We start from the raw sequence: 21,462 nt of genomic DNA, 5'->3' as shown, positions 1-21,462 counted from the left end.
CTATCCAATTTTTTAAAATAATTTAAACTGGGGTGTCCTTTGGAGTTGAACAATGCTATTTGTGGCTCGGAAAACCGTGGTTCCGGAGATTACTTACCGGTATCGTTTCTGGTGTTATCCTCCCCTTGAAGGAAATCAAAATGGCAACCAAACCTCACCGGTCCTGCGGGCCAACAGGAAGCAAAGTCATCCGGGGGAGATGATGTTGTGACTTCCTATTAGACAACCAATTAAAGGTCCAGGAAGTAAAACAGGCAAATGAACCAGTAAGTATCTTGGGCAACAGAAGGTTCCAGGAGCTATAGCTATATTTTTTTCCGAAATTTGGAGGGATTGATGCTTTAATTCTGGTGTATTATAAATATTATAGCAAATGTACACCATGAATTTTGTTCGTAAAAAGAACCCCCACCCTCCCCCTCACTCAAACACTATACTGTGGTACTCACTGTAGCAGCACCATTGACTTGAACCGATTTACTAGCCGTGGTGAGAGTGGTAGAAATCCTTTCTATGGTTGGGGACTCTCTTTGCTGAATATCCACCATTTTGGACTCGCTGTAAAAAGATAAATAAATATTAACTTTACAGCTAACAGAAACTAAACATTTACATGATCAGCTAAAATGTATGCAATAATTATGCTGTAGATTTTAGAAAAATACACGTCTCCTTTATTCCATATCAAAACACGGCACAGCATAAAAGCCCACTAAGGGAGTGTTGGATAGGCAAAACCAGGAAGCTAGCTACCTGTACAATAACCCTCACAGCACCAGTAAATCTGACAGGTTGTGTGACAGCAACCATGATAGAAAAATCTAGATTTAAGTTCAGTGGGGCCACATACTCTGGCACACAGAGAGATTATTTTTAAATGTGAATAAAAAAATAAAATAAAAAAAACCTACAGAATGAATGCTGCTGCAATGGAAAAGTTGCAGTGACTAGGTGGGAAAAATTACAAAGCAATTCCTAGAGAGCTCATAATGGCAGTTCTATCATAATCTGCAAACATCAACATTTAGTATGTTTTTTCAAATTAAAAAAAATACTGGAAGATTGAAATTAGAAATAGAAAAGATATTTGAAGAGACAAATAATCTACAAAGCAGAATTGTACTTTAATACTAGAAGGGCCTACCCAACAGACATTGCTTGGGAATATATTCCAAGCCTCAACATTTGTAGATGTTAATTATGCCATTTCAACAATCTTACAAAATACAAAGTGATCCTGCATGTGAAATATATGTGTAATACCATCGTCAAACAAAAAGATATTTTGCTGCAATGTAAACAATCTCCGGGTTCAAATGGGACTTGACAGCTTCAAAGATTGTTAGTTTTATGTCAACAAAGTTTCTCCACCTCCCTCCCCACCCCCTTTCTGTTGGTCTGGCATATGAAGCACATACATGCTGCCAAGTTACATAGCGAGAAAAAAATGGCGATCTTACTCAGGAGAATGAGATGGGGAGGGAGGGCTCTGGAAGGTCGCTGGCAGTGCTGTCGGAACAGGCAACAGTGGCTCCCGTGGGATTCCAGATGGGACAGTGTTTGTACTCGCATCCACATTAACATTCTATAATAAAGGAGCATCAAAACATTAACATTTGCAGGTTGCCCGTTGTGTTACTCAAACCAGTACATCAGTAAAGTTAATGCAAAAATGCATTTGTAATTAATAAATCTAACTAGGAGAGCAACGCAGAAATTAGATTAAAAGCACAAGTCATTTTTTCCCATGTTCTTACCATGAAAGCACCGTCTACTTCAGATTCACGCTCCTCCAAAAAGGTACATCTGTTTTTTTGGCTACTCCCATGTACTAGTACTTTAACCTTCCCAGCATGGAGTCAAGGGCTCTACCGGGACATCCCATAGTACCCCTTTCCATGTCTTATGTGCCCAGACCCTCGAGCGGCACTTTTTAAGCATACTGTATGCAATGTGCTACATAATTTGCTGCTCCTCCACCAGCTTTTTAGAGACCTTGTGTTTCACAGAAGAGTGCAAAAGATGCTCTGCCATACGTTTGTTTGCTTTGTGGATTATTTTTGGAATCCATGGATTTTTTGTGGCCCACACATGTGGAAAGCTGTTCCCTAGAAGACATTCATGACCAGCACTACATTTCTGAGATTGGCAGTATCAGAACAGGCTTCAAAGCCTTGGACTGAAATTAATCAAACTAATAATGAGGGTTAAGACCACTATAACATCCAAAAACTTTTAAAGAGATCATATTGTTGGGTCTGCCCCGTTCATCAAGGCAATGAAAAAATATTCCACACAAAAAAAATATATCTTTAAACGTTCTGCTTTAAGAACAGGTAGGAAAGCCTGAAGGAGCATGGGTTACCATATTAACAGACTGAATTATTGAGACTCATCCTGTAAGTGCACTGAGCCACTGTTGATGGAGCAACTGTGGAGAAGCACATGTAGGGCATGACCGCAACATCCTGTGATGTTGCTGTGTTGTCAGACACCCTCTCTGCCATAAAAGGACTGGAAATCTAGAAAAACACAATAATTTTCTCCTTTTACAGTTGTAACCTTTTTACCATTAATCTTTATGCATTTTTTGAGGGCGAATTTGTAAAAATTCACAAGGCAAAAAATGTGAAACCTCTTATGGCTATTTCCTTCCTTGACTTCCATGGCAACATAAACCTATAGCGTTGTATTGCTTCTTCAGGGGTGGTAGAGTAAGAACGTATGGTTTGTCTGTCTATAGGAAAAGACCCCTCGCAAACTCACCAGTCACTAGTCTTACATAGCTACAATAAAGCAGATCACAACAAACCAACAAGAATGCATGGCTGATCTGTCCACCAAGGGAGGGGACTTGCTGCCATGGAGGACCAGCAGAAATGGAAAGATCAGTAAGAAATGTCAAGTTTTCTCGGTTGTCCCCCATGGCAGCACAGACCAAGTCCCAGAGCAATTGTAAAAAACCAAGGGAAGTGATTAATCTGTATAACAAGTGAAAATAACTGTGCCCAAAAGCTGCATCTGATGAAGCTGGCAGGTCTAATAGATAATGTTTAGTAAATGTATGGATTGATGACCAAGCAGCAGCAGCCTTGTATATTTGCTTCTGTAGAGGCCTGATTTATCTCTGCCCATGATGCTGCAGTCTCTCATTAAGTGGACTTTGATATTTAGTGGAGAATATGCTACTTACTCAGCATAATCCATCTTCATACAGAAGTCTGTGGAGCCAGGCATCAATTTCTTGGCCCCTCAACAATATGAAGTGTCTGTTTTTCTGAATAATGTTGTCCTTTGTAGATATACTTTTAATTCCCTGACCACATACTGGCGATGCAGAACTTACTCCTGAGTTGAGGGATTTGTACAGGAAAAAAAAAACAACGATTTCTTGATTCGAATAAAAAGATGATAATTGATGAGATGAAACGTGGTCCTCTATGCATTACAATCTTATTATGAATGTTAAAATAGAGTGTTTCAAGAAACAGTCTAACTTTGACCCTTCTTGCGGTGCCAATTGTTATATATAAAAAAAAAAACTGGTTCCAATGTATTTTCAGTGATATATCTTGCAGTGGTTTGAATATGCGGCCCTGATGAAGCAGCGGATAACCTGGTTGTTCAAAGCAATCGGTTTATTTAATAAGGCTGCTAAAGCAGAGACTTCGAGATGTGGTACGTAAACCCTTGGTAAAGCCATCATGTAAAAATTCCAGTATTTGAGGAATACTAATTTAATATTCTCTTATAGGTCTAAGAAAATCAATGATCTTCCTTTTAGGTGACCTTCTTCTAGAATGCAGCATATAGTTAGTCACTGTCTGACAAACCTTCAACTATTAAGGTTTGCTGTTTAATTTCCTTCAAGGCACACATCTACAACCTGGGATGTGTTAAAGGGTTCTGTGTTAATAGGTTTGTGGTTAATGGCAGTGTCCATGGTTCCTCTATTGACAATCTTACCAGGTCTGCAAACCTGTGGTGTCTCAGCCAAAGTAAAGTACTTGCTTGTACTTGACCAACAGATTCATTGAATCATCGGAAATGGTCGAAAAACATACCAACTTGAAATCCCATTGGAAAAGACATTGCATCCAAGTGCCATGCATGTGGATCCTTCCATCTTGTTCAATATTTTGGCAGTATGTTGTTCCTTTTGCTTGCCATAAGATCGATTTCTGGCTCATCTATGCAATATCATTCAGAAAACACGACAATGGGTGGATCTGTTGTCTGCTAAAATAACTCTCTATTATGATTTTCCCTGAAACACGTGCAGCTAAAAGTAATGGGATTCTTTCTGCCCATTGCAAAATCCTGAACCCGTCTATTCAGACACACTAGCTTCTTGGTACCCCATTTGTTTCTTTACATATGCAACAACCATTGTGTATGTCTGATAACATCATGATTGGGTGACCTAAACTGTATTGTGAAATGTAGAATCCCCTTAAAATATCTCAGTTTCTAATAATGGTTATGTATTAAAGTATTAAAAAAGGAAGGAGTAGGATTGACGGAATTAGTGAACATTGTTTTCTTAACTTGCTTTAATTCTCATTTCCATGGGATGCCGGCATTCTATATCTTCCACTCAAATTGTTGTTCTGACAATCCTAGGAACACATGGACATCTAACGTGGGAAGTCTGATGCATTGGTTTGTCTTCCGAGAAAGTATAAATATTGAAAAATGTCCTATTGACCAAATATGGTTTTTCTGGTGATGACTATTCTGAATGGATTATATTCTTAATTTACTGGTAAACAATTTATGGACCACTTGGGATCTGACAAAATGCATCCAATATATATATTTTTAAATATGTAATGGCTACTTGAGAGATTCAAGAAACAATTGATCATCTGATTCTTGCTTATATGAAGCGATTTCCTCTTTGCTTCCTGTTCAGAGTATTCACCCACTGTTCTGAAGTGTGTAATTTCTTTAGGATAACCCCAATGCCTCAGATCTTGCATCCAATGAAGTCTGTGAAAAATAACTCATCTGGGTGTCAATCCTTTACTTTACATTTAACCTCTTCACAGGTCTGTAACAGAGAATATTAAAACCGGAAAAAAAACTAGCCATTTGTTTAAGAACTTAATTAGCAGTCAATGCCTTTTAGGGTGGCACTGCGGCGGTTGGCCTCAACTGGCACATGAAAGGTACTGTACATAGTCTTGGAGATAGCTTTCTTGGGTTTGGCTGGGGTAGAACCTAGCGCCCCATGATCCACTTTGAGCTCAGGTGAAGGCGCAACTGACATGTCTCTAACACAATCTTGACGAACCCCAGCTACACCGACATGAGCCCAAGAGATCTTCAAACAATCCTACCAAGAACAGTAGCTCACCTAAATACTTTCCCTGTACCAATGTAAAGCTGCAATTCTGTTTCCATCCGGCACTTTTGGTGTGCGCTGCCTCACTTATGAAAAGCAGTAATATGGGAAGGATGCTGGCACCACGAAGTAGACGCTGCTGCTAGGCAACGTTTTATACCCACACCCAACAGGTATGGGCTCGTGCTTGCCTTGCAAATGCCCTCCCATGTCCACACTCACTTCCCCCAGAAAATACTATCGGGTGCGGATCCTGGAGACTTCAAGCTCCTGTATGAAAGGTTAGCGTGATGGCAGCTTGTAAACAGAGCAGAGAAAGAGGTCTTGCTCTCCTCTAACCAGAAGCAATAAAAAAAATCATAGGTCTACGCTGCCATGGGGACACTGGAGAAAAACAGATACTGTTATCACAATCGTAATTTATCATAGCATAAGGATCATTACTATGAAAAGCACATAGAAATATATTCACAAAGCTAAAGATTAGGCACCTTCTTACCTTTTCTTTTGATGTGCCTATTACCATACTAGATAGTCTGTTTTCAAAGAAGTCCTCTGGCTTTAAATTGCCTGCAGCACCAGGTAAAGGAGGGAAGCTGGACAATCCCAATTCAAAGCTAGGAGATGGTGGTTTTACTGGTGGAGGGGACTGCGTTTGACCTCTCTGAAACAGAAGAGAGGAACACAGTTTAATGATAAACTTTACTATAATTGTTTTGAAGCTTTTTTTGTTTTTGTTTTATCTACAATCGTATGCTACCAGAGGATAAAAGGTTGTAAGGATATACAAAGTCACAGGACAAAAGACAGGTTGCCATTCTAAAACTGTTGGATGCAGTCTCCAGTTTCATGAGCGTTTGTTTTCAGGTCAAGTGCGACAACAGTGATTTAAGGGTTATGAAAGGCCACACTATCAAAACAGGACTCAAATAAAATAGTTAACGAAGCTCCATAACTGAATTGCACTATCCTTCAGCTCTGGTGAAGTTACAGGGATTACTTCCAGGTTTTAAAATGGGATTAAATTGCTCTCCGGTTATTTCTTCCTCCCAAAAGGACTTGAATAGGTTACTTCCAAGGATTAACACATGGCTAATTCTTACGGATTTTACTATAAATATATATTTTATAAAAATGGACACTACTTGTTAGGAACTTACCACAAATTTATCATCTCTTTTCTTTCTATAGCCGTAAGAATTTTTCCTAGGATAGAATAAAATACTACGTTACTCACCAAAAGTTTGCCAACAATGATTGTATATACAGCAGAAATGTTGATGTAGATAATACATTTTAAGTGTGGCAGGATTATTCAGAATATACTGTAGTCTTGCTTAGTTTGGATCAACTGCAGTCCATGGTTTCTGTCCAGCTCAGTTAGTTGTTAAAATGTAATACACCTGCGCCCCTTAGAAGCTCGGCTCAGACAGTGGACCCAGAGATAAAATGGTTGCAGCCTACGGAGTCAATCTCTACACAGATGTGATTCTAGCAGTTAAACATTACAGAAGACTGTACTGAAATGCTGAAACCTCTTTAAAGGCTGGAGCAAATATTTTATTTAGGAGAATAACCCAGACACTTTGGCCTAGTTTGATTTGCTTTGTGTTTGCTTGAAGCTTGTACGGTTGCCATGAACACACAAAGTGCAGCATTCACTTTATGGTTGCCATAGTCTGCACCTGTCCTGTTGTAACACGGGGAAAGATGAGAAGACCTGGGACCTATTGAAATGGCGGAAAGAATAATAAAAATGAATAATTAATGGCTCCAATTTGCACTCCTGAATGCATGGCAAAATTATTTTTTAAAATGGAACCAACATACTATAAATTGTTAGTCTTGCATTCCATATACTTCAGTCATAAAAGATAAAAATGTTTCAGCATTTCAGGAAAACTCACCGTCCTCTTCCAAGGCCTGGAGATGTTTCAAGATTTGCTGGTTCCACTCGACCAGTACCAATATCTCGCTTAACAAAGCTTGCAGTATTTTGCATCCGCGTTCGGTTTTGTCCTGGTTGCCTTGTTGGTGGCCCTCGAACACCATTGATTAGGCGGTCAGTAGTAAAGTTAAAGATTGTGGGACCATCAAGAAGGGCTTGTCCTCTGTCTGTACTGGGTATCGTATGCCGCAGATGCGATTTGCCAGGATTCCTACAAAGATATTTGGAAATGGAGTTAATCAAGTAGATTTGTTTTATTTATAAGTATTAAAAACGTTTATTATAGCATTGTGATTGGGTTTTCTGTATTCTATATTCGGGCATTTAATCTTTTAATCAGTTACTCGCCCATTACAAAGGCCTAAACTTTGCAAAAAGGGATTGAATATCACAATTACAGCCAATTCTCCCATGTTAAATGTTTCCGAATAGAGCAGAATGCTTTCTGATCACTAAAATTAGTATTACACCCAACTAATAATCCAAGTTGGTAACATGCAATTTCTTAAACTCTACAATGTGACTTTAAGGGGAATTATGGCTGCTGTTAATAAAGATTAAGTCTGCCATTACCCCTACCTGTCAGTAATATATTAGTATTGTATTAGGCCTCGGACACGCTTACCGCTGGCGTGCCGAGGCGCGCTGAGGCTCAGGGAAAGCGGGTGCTTTCCCTGGCCTTGCGGTTGCTTACCGCAAGCGCTCTCAGCAGGCCGTCAGGGGGCAATCCGGGGGCGGGCGCGTCACTGGCTGGGGGCGGGCCAGTGACGTCACGGAGCTGGTTCGCTCTCATTGGGCGAACCGCTCACGTGACCGGCCTGTCTCGCCGGCAAGCGGGGGAATTTTAAATTCCCCTAAGACCTGCGCTTCCGCAAGCGCTCGGAAGTGCAGGTGAGCCCCTACTAAAGCCGCTCTAATTGCGGCTGTAGGGGCTCAGTGCGGAGCGGGAGCGCGCGTCAGCACGCTTCCGCCAGCAAGCGCCAATCATGGCCAAGGCCTTATATGTTATGTATATATGTATGTCTTTGCTTGGTTCCAGCACCTCAGGAATCAGGGGTTAATATGTTTGCAGTAGAATTGTTGCAAATGTTATGTTGCAGTTCTACCCACCAATCAGGGCCTGGGCATGTAGGCAGCACCTGGCCCTGAGTGTTGCAATATTATGTTTTAAGTGTACAAAAAGGTGGGGAGTGAGACCCCTAGCCTGCAGAGAATTACTGAGGTGTTGCTGTAACAGGGATAAACTGCATTGTCCAATCCAGTGCTGGTCTCAGGTCTGAAAACCAGTCCTGTAGGCACTGAGCAAAGAGAGGACAGGGGAAATCTCTGCAAGTAGGTCCTTGCGACTAGTTCGGCAGGGTATTCCCCAGTTGGGTACGTGTGATGTTTGTGTCTTTTGTATAGTTGTGGATATGTTTTTCCAATAAATTACTTTTAGAAACTCTTGTGTTCTGTCTGGCGATATTGATCCCTGGTATTAGTCCTGGTCTCCCGTGACACTACAAACACTCAATTTCTCATTTTTCTTAATTTGGGCATGGTTCTGCAAAAATAGTTATTTTCTGTTATGGGAGACTTATATAAAAATGTGTTTTTTGTCTTGGTACATCTGCTTCAGCCCTCAATAAGTTGAGTGCTGTTTTAATATAAGATTTTGCTTTGTGTATGCTCTTCCATAAATAGAATATGACTCCCAAATTGTGCCTGAACAGTTATGACCTTGCTGCAATAAAGTCATACATTGCAGGAAACTATGATATCCAAGGGGTTATGTGGCACAGCCAAAGCCCTCTGATCTGTGAGCATTATAATGTGTCATATTTGTAATCTGAGAAGCACGTACCATCATTTACAGTTTTCTGGCATTTCATCCCAAGACCATAACCACACAAATGACCTCAAACTTTTTCTAATAGAGCTCTTTCCTTATTTGTGTACAACGCATGCCCAGATTCAATCTCTTCTGATTTTGTGTTGCCGACAAGCTCACTAATACAAATAAAACACACGCTTTGGAAGTCTCGCTGCATCCAAGGATAACTCCTTCACTGGCAGTAATGTGCCATTCATTACAAAAATGTGAAAATGATTTTAATATACATTAACCAAACACTGTGCCTAAAAAGACAGAACAAAATCAGAATTAAACTTGCCTGTTTCTGGGCGTATACGGTCTAAGAGACGTTAAAGGTGATGCTGTTGGCTTGAATGTAGGAGATGTAAACCCATTAATGAACCCAGTATTAGGAAATGGAGAAACCTAATAACAAACCAAAACCAGATTATTAAACACAAACTGAGTAAAAACTAACAATTTAACCGTTTTAGGCCATACCCATTTCAGCAGAACATTCAAATAACAATGGAAGTTAGACCACTTGGATTATCCCACCTATCTATTCAATAAAAAAGATGAATTCTACCAATACTGTTATTTTGTATTTATTTGTATCTTGATTTCACAATTTATACGCTAGTTGTGCACTGGATAACAATATAGGGACATTGAATAATTATCCCAAAGTGGTGTGTGTTTAACAATTAAGAATAGTAATGGAAGTACATTTTAACTAGAAAGTCTGCAACTGGAAACAATTACGCAACATGCATGCTTTTAGTGTATTTCTTTGCAATACCCATTATGAAATATAGTACAAAACAAAATTTGGAAATTAAAATCACACTTATCTTTCTCACTTATTTAGGTATGTATTGACGGACATTTAAAGCGACTAGGTTATTCTTATATTAGGAGAAACATCCTAAGAGACCAAAGTAGTTACAAAAAAAAAAAAAATATGTATACACCAACATTTAGCCAAACTACTAAGAATAATAAAAGAAAATACTATGTCTCCCATTCCTTTCAACCTAAATCAAACAAGGACAAGGCATTGGAGTGTAGAAGAATAAATAACACTACAAACATACCAAGGATGGGTCCAGGTAGCTGTGTGCAGTAGACCAAGTCTGTGGGGTTATTAAGCTGTAGAGTGGAAACTGCTGTTGTGGACTATATACTGGAGGTAAGTAAAAGGACGTTGTGTAACGTTGTTGTGTGTACAGGTTCATGTCCACAGGTCTATATCCATTCTTTGGCAAAAATGTATTTATAGCTATCGCCTTTGCCTTTATCCTTGCCTGTAACAGAAGATAAATAGAATATTACCAGTTCAAGGTGCTACAAACTCAAAAACAAACTAGGTAAGACCAACATATGCGCTTACCTTGATAGGTTTCCCTTGAAATGTCTTTACTTCTTCTCTGAGATATCTGTAAGCCTACAGAAGCAAATCCAAGTTAGGATGATGAACCACAAATGATTACAGAAGGCAATCGGGAAATAAAAAATAAAAAACACAACACTTTTCGTCTGTGTTGTGTAGACATTGGCAGCATGAATGTATAAGGAATAAATCAGTAGATGCAAAAATCCAAAAAAAAGAAAGGGGGTGACAAATCAGTGAAAAATTACTCCCCAGAGCATTTCTGCAGCTTGCAAAGCTCAGTGTTCGATATACTTCGGAAAAAAGTGAAACAACGTAAAGAATTTGGCTAACATCTTATACTTACTGCTTTGCTTCTCTATAATTGTTAATAATAAATATATATTAACTATTTCTACATAGTAATAATTTCTGAAACTTTCTGTATTCTGCAGATGGTTATTTTAGTATTTAACTAATTTTAACTTCAGTTACACAAGCTTTCACCTGTACAGGTGTTACAACAGTTGTTTGCTCCTTATGCATTTTCTTCACATGCTGTAACTTTGGTTAAAGTACTTTTGCTGCACTATAAAGAGGGTGCCCTCTAATCTTACAAGGGTCCTGCAGACTACAATTCTCATTTATAGAATAATGCAACTGTCTAACCTGTAGTGAGAAATCTTTGTGAGGTGTGATTGTACTAGAAGACAAAAAGTACCATTATTTCTTATTTACACATTTAGAGTACCCCTATTGGTGAATTTGCTGATTTTTTCATAATCAGTTTTTGTCCCTTTGCACAGCGCACACAATAGGGTAGGACTGCTTCTGCCTCTACTGAAGAAAGCTCCTCCTACGCTAGGCACCCAGTTATTTGTTTAGCCCAGCTGCATAGGCTCACCAAACGCTATTACTTCGTAGTGCACAAACCAGTCCCATTAAGAGAGTGTTTTGTTCTCTGGCATGGAGGGACAGAGTAACGAAAATATTTTCTTATGGTTTTTTTTCTCTACTGTCCCCAATGACAGACTGCTTTGGGACATCCCTATCGAGTGCGTGCACTATTTAGGGTGAGCGTTTTCTGGAAGGATTGCTTGCAGCACTTTTCTTCTAAACTCCGCTTCACTGTAGGCTGAAACAAACAATTTCCGCTGCCCTCTAATGAAGCCTGCTCTCGTGTCTTAGGCTGCCATGGCTTTTGTGGAATGCTCTAATTTTCAGGGGACGTCACAAAGTATCACAGGGTGAATTCTGGGCCTCAACTTTTCTACAGCCTCCAGAAACCGCATAATGTTTTTCCTGTTTGCCAATCGAGTTTCAAAGATAACTCCATCAAGTCCCATTTGGGTACTGGGTTACCAAAACGTTCTACATTCACAAGCAACTCCTCCTGCTTGGACTCTGTGGCGAATTAAGAAATCTGCAGAGGTATTTTATTTCCCTGCAATATGCCGGGATACCTGAAACATGCTTCTCTGCCCAGTTCAAGATTCTTGACAACTCTTATTGCCTGTGAACTCATCATATCTCCCTGCTTGTGTAAGCAGCTGCCGTGTCATAGCTCGACATTAAGGGCACTCCAAGCAGAAGTGTGAAATGTGATATTGTCAGAAATACTACCCTGAACATTTATCGGGCGTGCTTTACAATTCTACAGAGCAAAGTACTCATGAAAAAGAGCAACCCAGACTGCAAGCATAAGGTGAAGAGTATATTTCATGCTACGCTCTGCCAACTCTGAGATTTGAGAGATCTTCCCACTATCAACCTTTCTCGGATGAGAGGCGCAAAATAAATTTCTTGGCAATCATTTTTGGATTCCTGTCCTAACATCTTAGGAAGATGGTCTGAAGAGGCCTGAAATTAAATTGTGCCCAAGGCACTGCATCTATGGCTTGGTTCACTAGGCACAAAGTAGCTTTGTACAATGGTTAACAGCGCAGCATTGTTGTACAGTTTTTTTTGCTTCTGCAGCAATCTTGTATATGTATGTATGTATAACCCTGCTCGCTTAAGGTAACTATATATTTGTCATCAGAACTCTGTGCCCAAGACATTTTTGGAAACGAGAAGTAACTCAATGTATTACTTCCTTGTAAAAACATTTTATAAATTAATAATCTTGAGAGCCTTCTTCTCTGTGTTGAACGAAATACCCAAGAGGAGCAACTCCCAAGAAAGATGTAATAAACTTATTTCCATATTCAGTAAATAACAATGGTGTTAGTAGTGTTGACAAAACAATCTTCATTTGGGTTTCTGCCTCTAGATATGAAGGTGCAACAGATCGCTGAAGTAGGGAAGGATGTAAGCACTGTCTTCTGAGAAGGAAAACTACGACTACTGAAACTTGAAGCAGTATCCAGTCCGAAAGGAAGCACGGAAAGAGGATTTTATTTCTTAGAAATATGTAACATGTGTGTTGTAATTTTAACAGACCATCCAAATCCATGCAAGTGTTCTTCATTCCCAGACATCACCAGGCTGCCGGGTGTCGACTATTGATCTAAGCGACTATCTTTAAAATACCTGATCCATATGAATTGGTTGACATTTTAGGTTGAGTACGAGAAAGAATCCCCTGGGGCTTTGGGGAAAAACTTTCACCCTCCTGGTCCCAGATAACTGTCTTAATTACCCTTCCACCGGCACATTTGCTGAAAAGCTTCCAACACAGCTTGCTTCTTGCCCTCTCTGGGAATAGTTGATATTCAGAAAATGACAACGGTATTCTTTGGAATTCTAATGTACAGCCATTTCCACAATCAAACATCCATGAATCTTAATTTTTTTTACTCCTGCTGCCCTGAAAAGATGAATTCTTACTCCTACAGGTGATGCCACCAGGGATAAAGTCTGCCGTATTTCAGAAGGAGGAGCTCTGAGGCAAAACCCTGCTGATTATACAGTAGGCCTTGAATTAGTCGGGCTGATGGAAACTCATCTGCGATGTTCCTTCCCAGGATAAGCTTCGGTATCTCAAATGGACTGCCTTTTGGGACGAAACTCAAACAAGGCATCACTCATAAAATAGACTGCCTCCTGAATGGGGTTGAAGTCCTTCAGAATTTCCTGTGTGCTGATACCCGATACCCTATTCCACCTCTTCCTTTATTCTTGTCATTCATATCTTTAAGGTTAGGGATATTCATGCCATGGAAATAATTGGTATAAAGGCCGCACAAAGTACTGTTTATGGGCATCTTCCATTCTCCTATTCATGGGATCATAGAAGGAGCTATCCTTGAATTGAATTGCTCTCTGAGCAATTCTGGCCATCACTGGATCCACCTTAGGTGCATTGTCCTATTGCTGGTGTCCTGCCCTGAAAATGGACAACACCTTTCACCAGTATGCTGCCATTTAGTCTCAATTATGTTTTTCACCACATGGACAGGAGATTATCTTGCTTTCCTTTTGTGACGCAGAGGCACAATCCACTATATTTAGATCTGCGAAGGAATCTTTCCTGAGGCAATATTCTTGATGCACTCCAGAAATGCCTTCTTGGTTGAATTAGCAGGCAATTTTCTTCACATAAGGCACAGCCAGTTAACCAATACATGGTTTTTCCATAGCATTCTTATGTTTAGTAGCCATTTGCTTAGAAGCTCCAGTCACAAGCTTTAGATCAGAGGAAGCAATAGTGGCTGACAATCAAGCTCAGTGTGGCAGTAGCAAACACCCTGGTCCAACCCCTAGACTGAACACTAAACTAACCTGGTACTTTATAATCCCTTCTAAAGGGGCTGGCCTAATCTGACTGTGATAGGTTGAAAAAGTGAGAAGCCAGTCAGTTTGGGTTGGAGACTGCCCTGATGTTTTGTATGCGCAGAGGGTACTTTCAGATTTTGAGCTCCGCGCTTCCAGTTTGAGCCGTAACACTCTCACTGCTGAAATCCACCAGGCAGCCATCCAGGAGGTTGGTGGTCCACAAAGCCAGCCTACTGTGACCTGGAGATTACAGTAACCGGCAATCCTGCGCTCCATCAGCTAGCAGCAGCACTGCTACATGGGTATCTGAGAAAGGGGACCAGTTAAGAGGGGTGTGGGGGTGTGAGAGGCCCATACTGGCACTTACAGGGAGAAATATCTACCCTGAGCAGGTACGCCAAAATAACTGGGTTCCTGGAGTATCCTTTACATGTGACAGAAACGGTCCTACCCGGCAGTGGGAGGGGCATACATCTCCAGTGTGCACGTTCACGGGGAGAGAGAAAGGTTAAGAAAAATATGTCAAATACTTTGTTTCTATGGTAATCAAACACTTTGAGGACCTTTACAACCTCAACCTAATCTTTCATAAGATCTATATACAGGTAAAATGCAAATTCCCACAGTTTTTGTCTTGTTTTTTTCTAAAGTAATTATGCTTCAATTGTAAATTAAACTAATGGGGTGAATAACTACTGACTACAAATATACAGAACCAGGTGAATACAATATAAATAAATAAAAATAAATATATATATATATACATATATTATTTTTTTAACAGGAAACGAATAAGTACACGCTTCAGCTTGTGACCAATTGCAGGCAAAGTAAACTAATTGAATACAAAATAAAATATCCTTACTGTGAAAGCTTTACTTATTTGTTTACTGTGAAAAAAAAATGTTTTTTTATTTTCCACTGGCCCCATATAGTACTAATCTTACTAGATGCCTCTTTTGCTACCTTTTGTTAGACTAATGACCGCACAGTAATTACGCCACTTTGTTTTTGTGCAATTTTCCTATAGACACAGCTAGTACTGTATAACAAATAAGGTACAGATTACACAAAAAGGCGCAACGTATTTTGTTACTATAAACATTGAAAGTAAAAAAAGGGGGGGGGGGGGGGATTTTTTAAATATACATATCAGTGTTTGTCTAATCCCGTTTTAACCCATTAAGTTCACTATAGTCCTTAAAATGGATATTGATCAACACTATCACAACACATGACAATAACAATGCAATAATAATTCACAGCCATTCCCCCTTACCCCTTCACTTGGCACCATAAAACAAAGCTAAAGGATTTCAGCAATACAGAGATTTGTTAAAGTACGTGCATTTACAGAAAGCAAGTATGGTTCTTCTCAGAAACACTAGCAGTGCAACATGTTTCATGATATGAACCTTTAGAGTACCCTTATGCAGTATGGCACAGGCCCCAGCATGCCAGCGGCCTTATTGATGTACCGGGAATGTCATGCCGAAGATGTATATTTTCGAGGGGAAGAGCGGGTTTACCGCTCCAATATAGCGGTCGGCCAAATTAAAACCGAAGTGGAGCCCCTTCCACTTCAGTTTACATTAGCCGGGGGAGGGGAAAGGACTAGGGCGTCAGGGTCAGTCATGTGATTACTTCTGGAACTGCATTGCCTGCAAATGCAAAGAGGTCCGGTGGCACTATGCTGCCGTGGGACCTCCAGCAGCAAAAAGTTTAAACATATGTTACCTGTTGTGCATCAGCTTCCGATTCAAATGTAATGAACCAATTGTCATTATAGGCAAACTCACAGTTAATAAATTTAGGCAAGTTCTCTCCCTTGAAAAGGGCTTCCACCTCCTAAGGAAACACAGAAATTGAGATTAGGTCTGAGCGACGAGATTAAATGCAACATAGCAGAAAAAATGCAATACGCAAAAACAATAAATAAATACAACCCCTTCCAGCACTAGGAGCAGTAACACCGTTGTACCGTCACTGCCATTGAAGCGGGAAAACATTGTCAGCTCCTTGTGACCTTGGGCATGTTACCTGTGCCTTATGCCAAATCAGATTGTGAGTTCTATAGGGCAGGTACTCATTATGCCAGCAAAATTCCATATGTACAGTCAGCATTTTATAAGAATTAATTATTTTACACATTTGCTCCTCTCTCTCTTCTCCATATCATCAAAAGCCCCATTTCAGGATCAGGATAGGAGTAATACCAAGACGTACATGAGTCCTGTTATTAGAAGATAACGCAACTTTACCCTACTATAACGTCATGTTAACCATATTGTAATGAGATTTACTACGGATGTTGTCCTTTCATAGAATTACATTTGTGGATACAGCATCAACTTCGTTAACGTAACGTCTGTTCCTGTTTTAGGCAACGATGTGTTATGTTTTCTGATTTAATGGCACATAGTACATGTTCGGCCTAGCTTTTATATTCCACAGTTCAGTCATTCACTGAAAAGGTTCTAGAAGTTTTGCTTGCAAACACAACTACTGGTACCGTTTAGTTAATCCTGCCATGTATGGGTAACTGTTAATATTCAAGCCTATTCTGAGAATTTCTACTTTAAAATTACAATGCAAACATGAGGTCAACAACTTGCGCTCATTTGTAGCTACGTGACCAAATTAATATATAGGTCTCTTTGTGATTTATATTAGGATAGCTAAACTGAACTTGCGCTAAGCAAACCATTGCCACTTTTCCCTCTTAAGATGACAGTAGGGGAAAAAAAAAAAAAGTATATTATAAAGATCTTAAGTAACAGAACATTAATAAAAATAACACCTGTTATTCTTACTTCAATAGGAGTAGATTCAGGAACTTCACGTAAAATTACAATGCAGCGATTCTGGTTTGGTCTGACTTTTTCTCCTCTCTCATCCACTTGAACCAAAGGCAAAGCTAAAATGTCAAATAGAACAAAACGATAATTGGTGAGCCAACATGGTAGGAAATCACAAAAATATAAAAACTTTTAACCATGTGATATTTAGACAACCTGCTCATCTCTCCTTCACTGCTTTATATTACACATATAAACACGGAACTATTTATTGGGCAATAGTTGCGCAAAGTATGTCACTAAGTTGCTACTAGTGCCATATTTTTCAACATGCCTTTAGACTGCACTGGGCTCTGGCGAGAGCTCCATTTTAACCTCCCGGACACACTTAATATTTCAAACGCTTCTTTCTCCTGATTGGAGCATCAGATTAAAAAATAAAACAGTGTTGGAAAGGGAAAGAATAGTTCTCTTAAAGTAAAAAGAAAATGCAAAGAAAATGGTGATCAGCATAGACTGCTGCTATGAGAGCAATTCATCTAATCTATTAAACTAAGGAAATTGCATTGATATGTTATTTAAAAAATGTATGTGGTGCACTTCAAACCTTTAGAACAGTATATTTTTCCGTAAACTTTTCTGTAAACTATTCAATTAAACATATACAGGGTTTATTTTACACAGTTCGAGTAACTCAAAACATAACCTGTTACTAAAAATTGTGAGATTCCAAGGTTACACACGTTTATCTTCAATACAAAATGACATGAAGGCTGTCTTCCGCACTAATTGCACATAATGTTACTTCCATCTCAACGGATTATACTTTGCTTTCAACTTTCTAGTGTGGCAAGTAAGGAGTCCATATACCATTACTGACAAGCAGAGCTGGTACAAATGGATGAACTGGTCATCAAAAGTAGTTAAATAGGGTTCTAGGTACACCAAAGCACAAGTACCATAAGCACATCTTTATTACAATTAAAGTGACGTTTTAGTCCTGACAGATCTTCAAGTTGAAATCAGCTATCTTATGAACCAGCTGTATTGAAACAAGTGTGCAAATATGGTTTCGGTCTCCTCAAAAATATAAGTACCTGAAATAATGAGCAGTTTTATACTTACATTTCAACACATCAACTATTAAATCCATATCGGTGCTGAGTTTCTTGACATGGTCGAGGTTTGCTACAGTCATTATTGGCACATATTGATCACTATCCATTTGGGATATAAGGTACATGTCACTGGCGAGATTCTCTCTGTGACAGACAAAACAAGTTCTTGAATATTTAAGAAAGGGACTTAAAAGGACAAATCTCAAAGATCTTAAAACAAAGGGGAAAACAACTTATATAAGGTATGAACAATAGTCAATTGGAATAAGTCAAAAGTGTATTTGAAAAATTATTTAAGCAGCTATACATGGAACCCAATAGCAGGGTATGGGGACAACTTCTCCTGCAGAGACAACCACACCAAGGAGAGAGAGGGGTGAGGGGGAAAACAAGGGGAAAAAGACTAAAAACACAAAAGGGGGAGAAAACAATATATACAAACAATACACATAATAGATGGGGGTAATAAAATTATAGGGGGGCAACGTTAACGTTTCGGGGCCATACACGCCCCTTCTTCAAGCCTGTTCCCACAGATGTAATATATCTGTGGTACTTCCCCAATTACCCCACCTCCACTCAAATATATCTCAATGGAAACAGCCCAGGAAGAGCACAATATGCTAATACAAAAGAAAGGATGGTTCTAAGCACCTAAAGCCAGCCCTTTCTGAGGGATCACTGGCAAGCCACCTATTAGCATAAACCAAACTATAGCTAGTGTAAGCCCAAGCATCGGACAGCTAGAGGTAGACAAAATGAAGGAAAGCTGCAGTATACAAATCCTCTGCTGTAATAGGCGTCAATGGGTCCCCTGGGGTGGTCTGCAACAGTCCCTGTGATGCCTATTACAGCAGAGGATTGGTATACTGCAGTTTTTCTTCATTTTGTCTACCTCTAGCTGTCCGATGCTTGGGCTTTCACTAGCTATAGTTTGGTTTATGCTAATAGGTGGCTTGCCAGTGATCCCTCAGAAAGGGCTGGCTTTAGGTGCTTAGAACCATCCTTTCTTTTGTATTAGCATATTGTGCTCTTCCTGGGCTGTTTCCATTGAGATATATTTGAGTGGAGGTGGGGTAATTAGGGAAGTACCACAGATATATTACATCTGTGGGTACGGTCTTGAAGAAGGGGCATCTATGTCCCCGAAACATTAACCCCCTATAAATGTATTACCCCCAACCATTACGTGTATTGCACGTATATATTGTTTTCTCCCCCCTGCGTGTTTTTATTCTTTTCCCCTTGTTTCTCCCCCCATCCCTCTCTCCTTGGTGTGCTTGTCTCTACAGGAGATGTCTCCATACCCTGCTATTGGGTTCCATGTATAGCTGCTTAAATACACTTTTGGCTTATTCCAATTGACTATTGTTCATGGCTTCGATTGTTGCATGCTGGGGCCATATGTATATATCTCTATTCACCTTGGTGTGAGAGGTTCACCCTGCTCCCGTGCACCAAGTCACTTTATTTGTTTATCACTGACGTAGAGCACTACCTAACAGACACATACTTTTTTTTTTTTTTTAACTTATAAAAGGTAATGTGGCAACACTGGGAAAATATACCCAAGGGACAGAACTTAAAATGTATATTTACTATTCCTTACTGGTCAATAAGTAGGGTTGTGTGGGGTTGGAGGGTGTGTGGGGTTGGAGGGTGTGTGTGTGGGGAGTGGTGTGGGGTTGAGGGGTGTGGGGTTGGAGGGTGTGGGTAGCGCAGAGGTTTAAAATGAAAACATGAAACTTTTTTTTTTTAATGCAGCCCTCGTTATTTGGGTTAAACAAAATAGGCTGCGGATTCCCAAGTTGCAGAAATAAGGAAAGAATATCCTCACTCCTTTATAGGTCAACAAAACATTAATATTGTCTGCTTTTACTGTAAGTTTTTTTACACATAGTGTTGTTTCAATTGCTAATCGGACTAGTCCTCATATTACCACACAAGACACTAACCCACTAGCAATGCTTGATTCTCAGAAACAAAAAACTTGAGTGAACTCTGGCCCTTAATGACAGAGGACTGTACTGAATTTGCAAGCCCCTCTGATACATAAAAGGGTTGAAGGTCCATGACAACTGACTAAACATGTCGAAAGAAGGTTATAGCCGGCAATCCAGAGGACTTGTTATAAGCGCAAGAGATTTATTGTGGGATCAACGTTTCGCTCCCGGTTTGGACCCGTGTCAAGATTGTAGCCCGAGTATCGCTATTTATGGAGGTTTGAGCACCTGTGGCTTTTTTACAACCGGTTTTAGGCAAGTGAATTCACCAACCAACTAAAGATGCCATGTGACAGATTTACATTTCATAATTACTGCATCAAATGCACATACCGAGATAAGCAAAATTCCAGTGTTTTTTTAAGCACTTCACGTAGGTCTTCTTGACCTTCTGGCTGTAGTAGATCATTTGCTCCTGAATATTTAAAAGGCAAAGAAATTAAACACATTAACTGGGCATGAAGCATTCAACTTCAGATAACCAAAGTTTAAAACTGCTCAGATAATCTAGCAACCAAAACATCTGTCGCATATTGCACATCCTGTAAAGGCAGCCCCAAATTTCACGGCGTTATCTTGGCACAAAAGCCATACTTTCATTTCTGCAGCTGAAAATGCAGACGACCAACATAGGTAAGTTAGATTTAAAAGTATAAAATCAGTTTCACACACCCAAAATCAGCTGATACGCTCTGAAAAACAGAACTAAACTAGAATTTACAAGCAAGTCCATGCGCAGCACAGCCACTTACTTAGCAACCTGAGATGTGTGGCAGAATAAATACACTTCCCAAAACGGTTTGCCGCCATTTAGAAGACCAGTATCTTGTAACATTGTTAGGATCATACAAGATACTCAAAGTTAGTTAAGCGGCTTTACCTTTATGTATTCCTGGGTTCTACTTTGACAACCCCAAACTATGACCCCAAAACATCCAACAAAGAATACAATGTTAAGTTGAATTGCAGAGGCACATAATTAAACTTGGACCTAAACTCAAGAGGAAGAAATATAGCTCAAACTCCAAAATGAATCTGGGATATTAGGATAAAAAAAAGGCCGCTTCAAAATTACCATTTGTTTGAAAGAAGGTCAGAATGGGCCATGAGACATTTTTCACAACTTGTGAAACATTTATTAATCAAAAGTTCCATGACCAAGTATTTGTAATGCTACATTTCTCAGTACAAAATTGCAGGTGAAACAGGTTTCAGAATACAGATCAAATCTGAAAACCAAACTGAGCAAAATGATCTTCCTGGCATCCTCATTTACTTGGAGTATGATAACTTTTATGAATACTGTTATACATCAGACTGTGAAT

General features: G+C 39.6%; 1 protein-coding gene across 8 annotated transcripts in view; it reads right to left on the bottom strand.

The window, feature by feature from the left end:
- LARP4B (La ribonucleoprotein 4B) overlaps positions 1–21,462 on the bottom strand; it is an 84,937-nt gene that overhangs the window by 4,112 nt on the left and 59,363 nt on the right. For 4 of the 8 annotated variants that reach the window (XM_075587802.1, XM_075587801.1, XM_075587803.1 and 1 more), the window contains 13 exons: positions 20,471–20,552; positions 18,142–18,278; positions 17,032–17,135; positions 15,956–16,066; positions 10,523–10,576; positions 10,227–10,436; positions 9,449–9,555; positions 7,255–7,506; positions 7,033–7,074; positions 6,508–6,553; positions 5,847–6,011; positions 1,461–1,585; positions 450–558 (listed from right to left, as the gene is read on the bottom strand). In XM_075587802.1, the coding sequence (XP_075443917.1) occupies positions 450–558; positions 1,461–1,585; positions 5,847–6,011; positions 6,508–6,553; positions 7,033–7,074; positions 7,255–7,506; positions 9,449–9,555; positions 10,227–10,436; positions 10,523–10,576; positions 15,956–16,066; positions 17,032–17,135; positions 18,142–18,278; positions 20,471–20,552 (1,544 nt within the window). Of the gene's footprint in view, positions 1–97; positions 216–449; positions 559–1,460; positions 1,586–5,846; positions 6,012–6,507; positions 6,554–7,032; positions 7,075–7,254; positions 7,507–9,448; positions 9,556–10,226; positions 10,437–10,522; positions 10,577–15,955; positions 16,067–17,031; positions 17,136–18,141; positions 18,279–20,470; positions 20,553–21,462 lie in introns of all 8 variants that reach the window. The other 4 variants (XM_075587804.1, XM_075587799.1, XR_012799325.1 and 1 more) reach the window with 3 other exon arrangements.

Source organism: Ascaphus truei, chromosome 2, assembly GCF_040206685.1.
Source record: "Ascaphus truei isolate aAscTru1 chromosome 2, aAscTru1.hap1, whole genome shotgun sequence".
NCBI classification, from domain to species: domain Eukaryota; kingdom Metazoa; phylum Chordata; class Amphibia; order Anura; family Ascaphidae; genus Ascaphus; species Ascaphus truei.
Note: the sequence above shows the minus strand (reverse complement) of the source record. Positions and strands in the feature narration are given on the sequence as shown.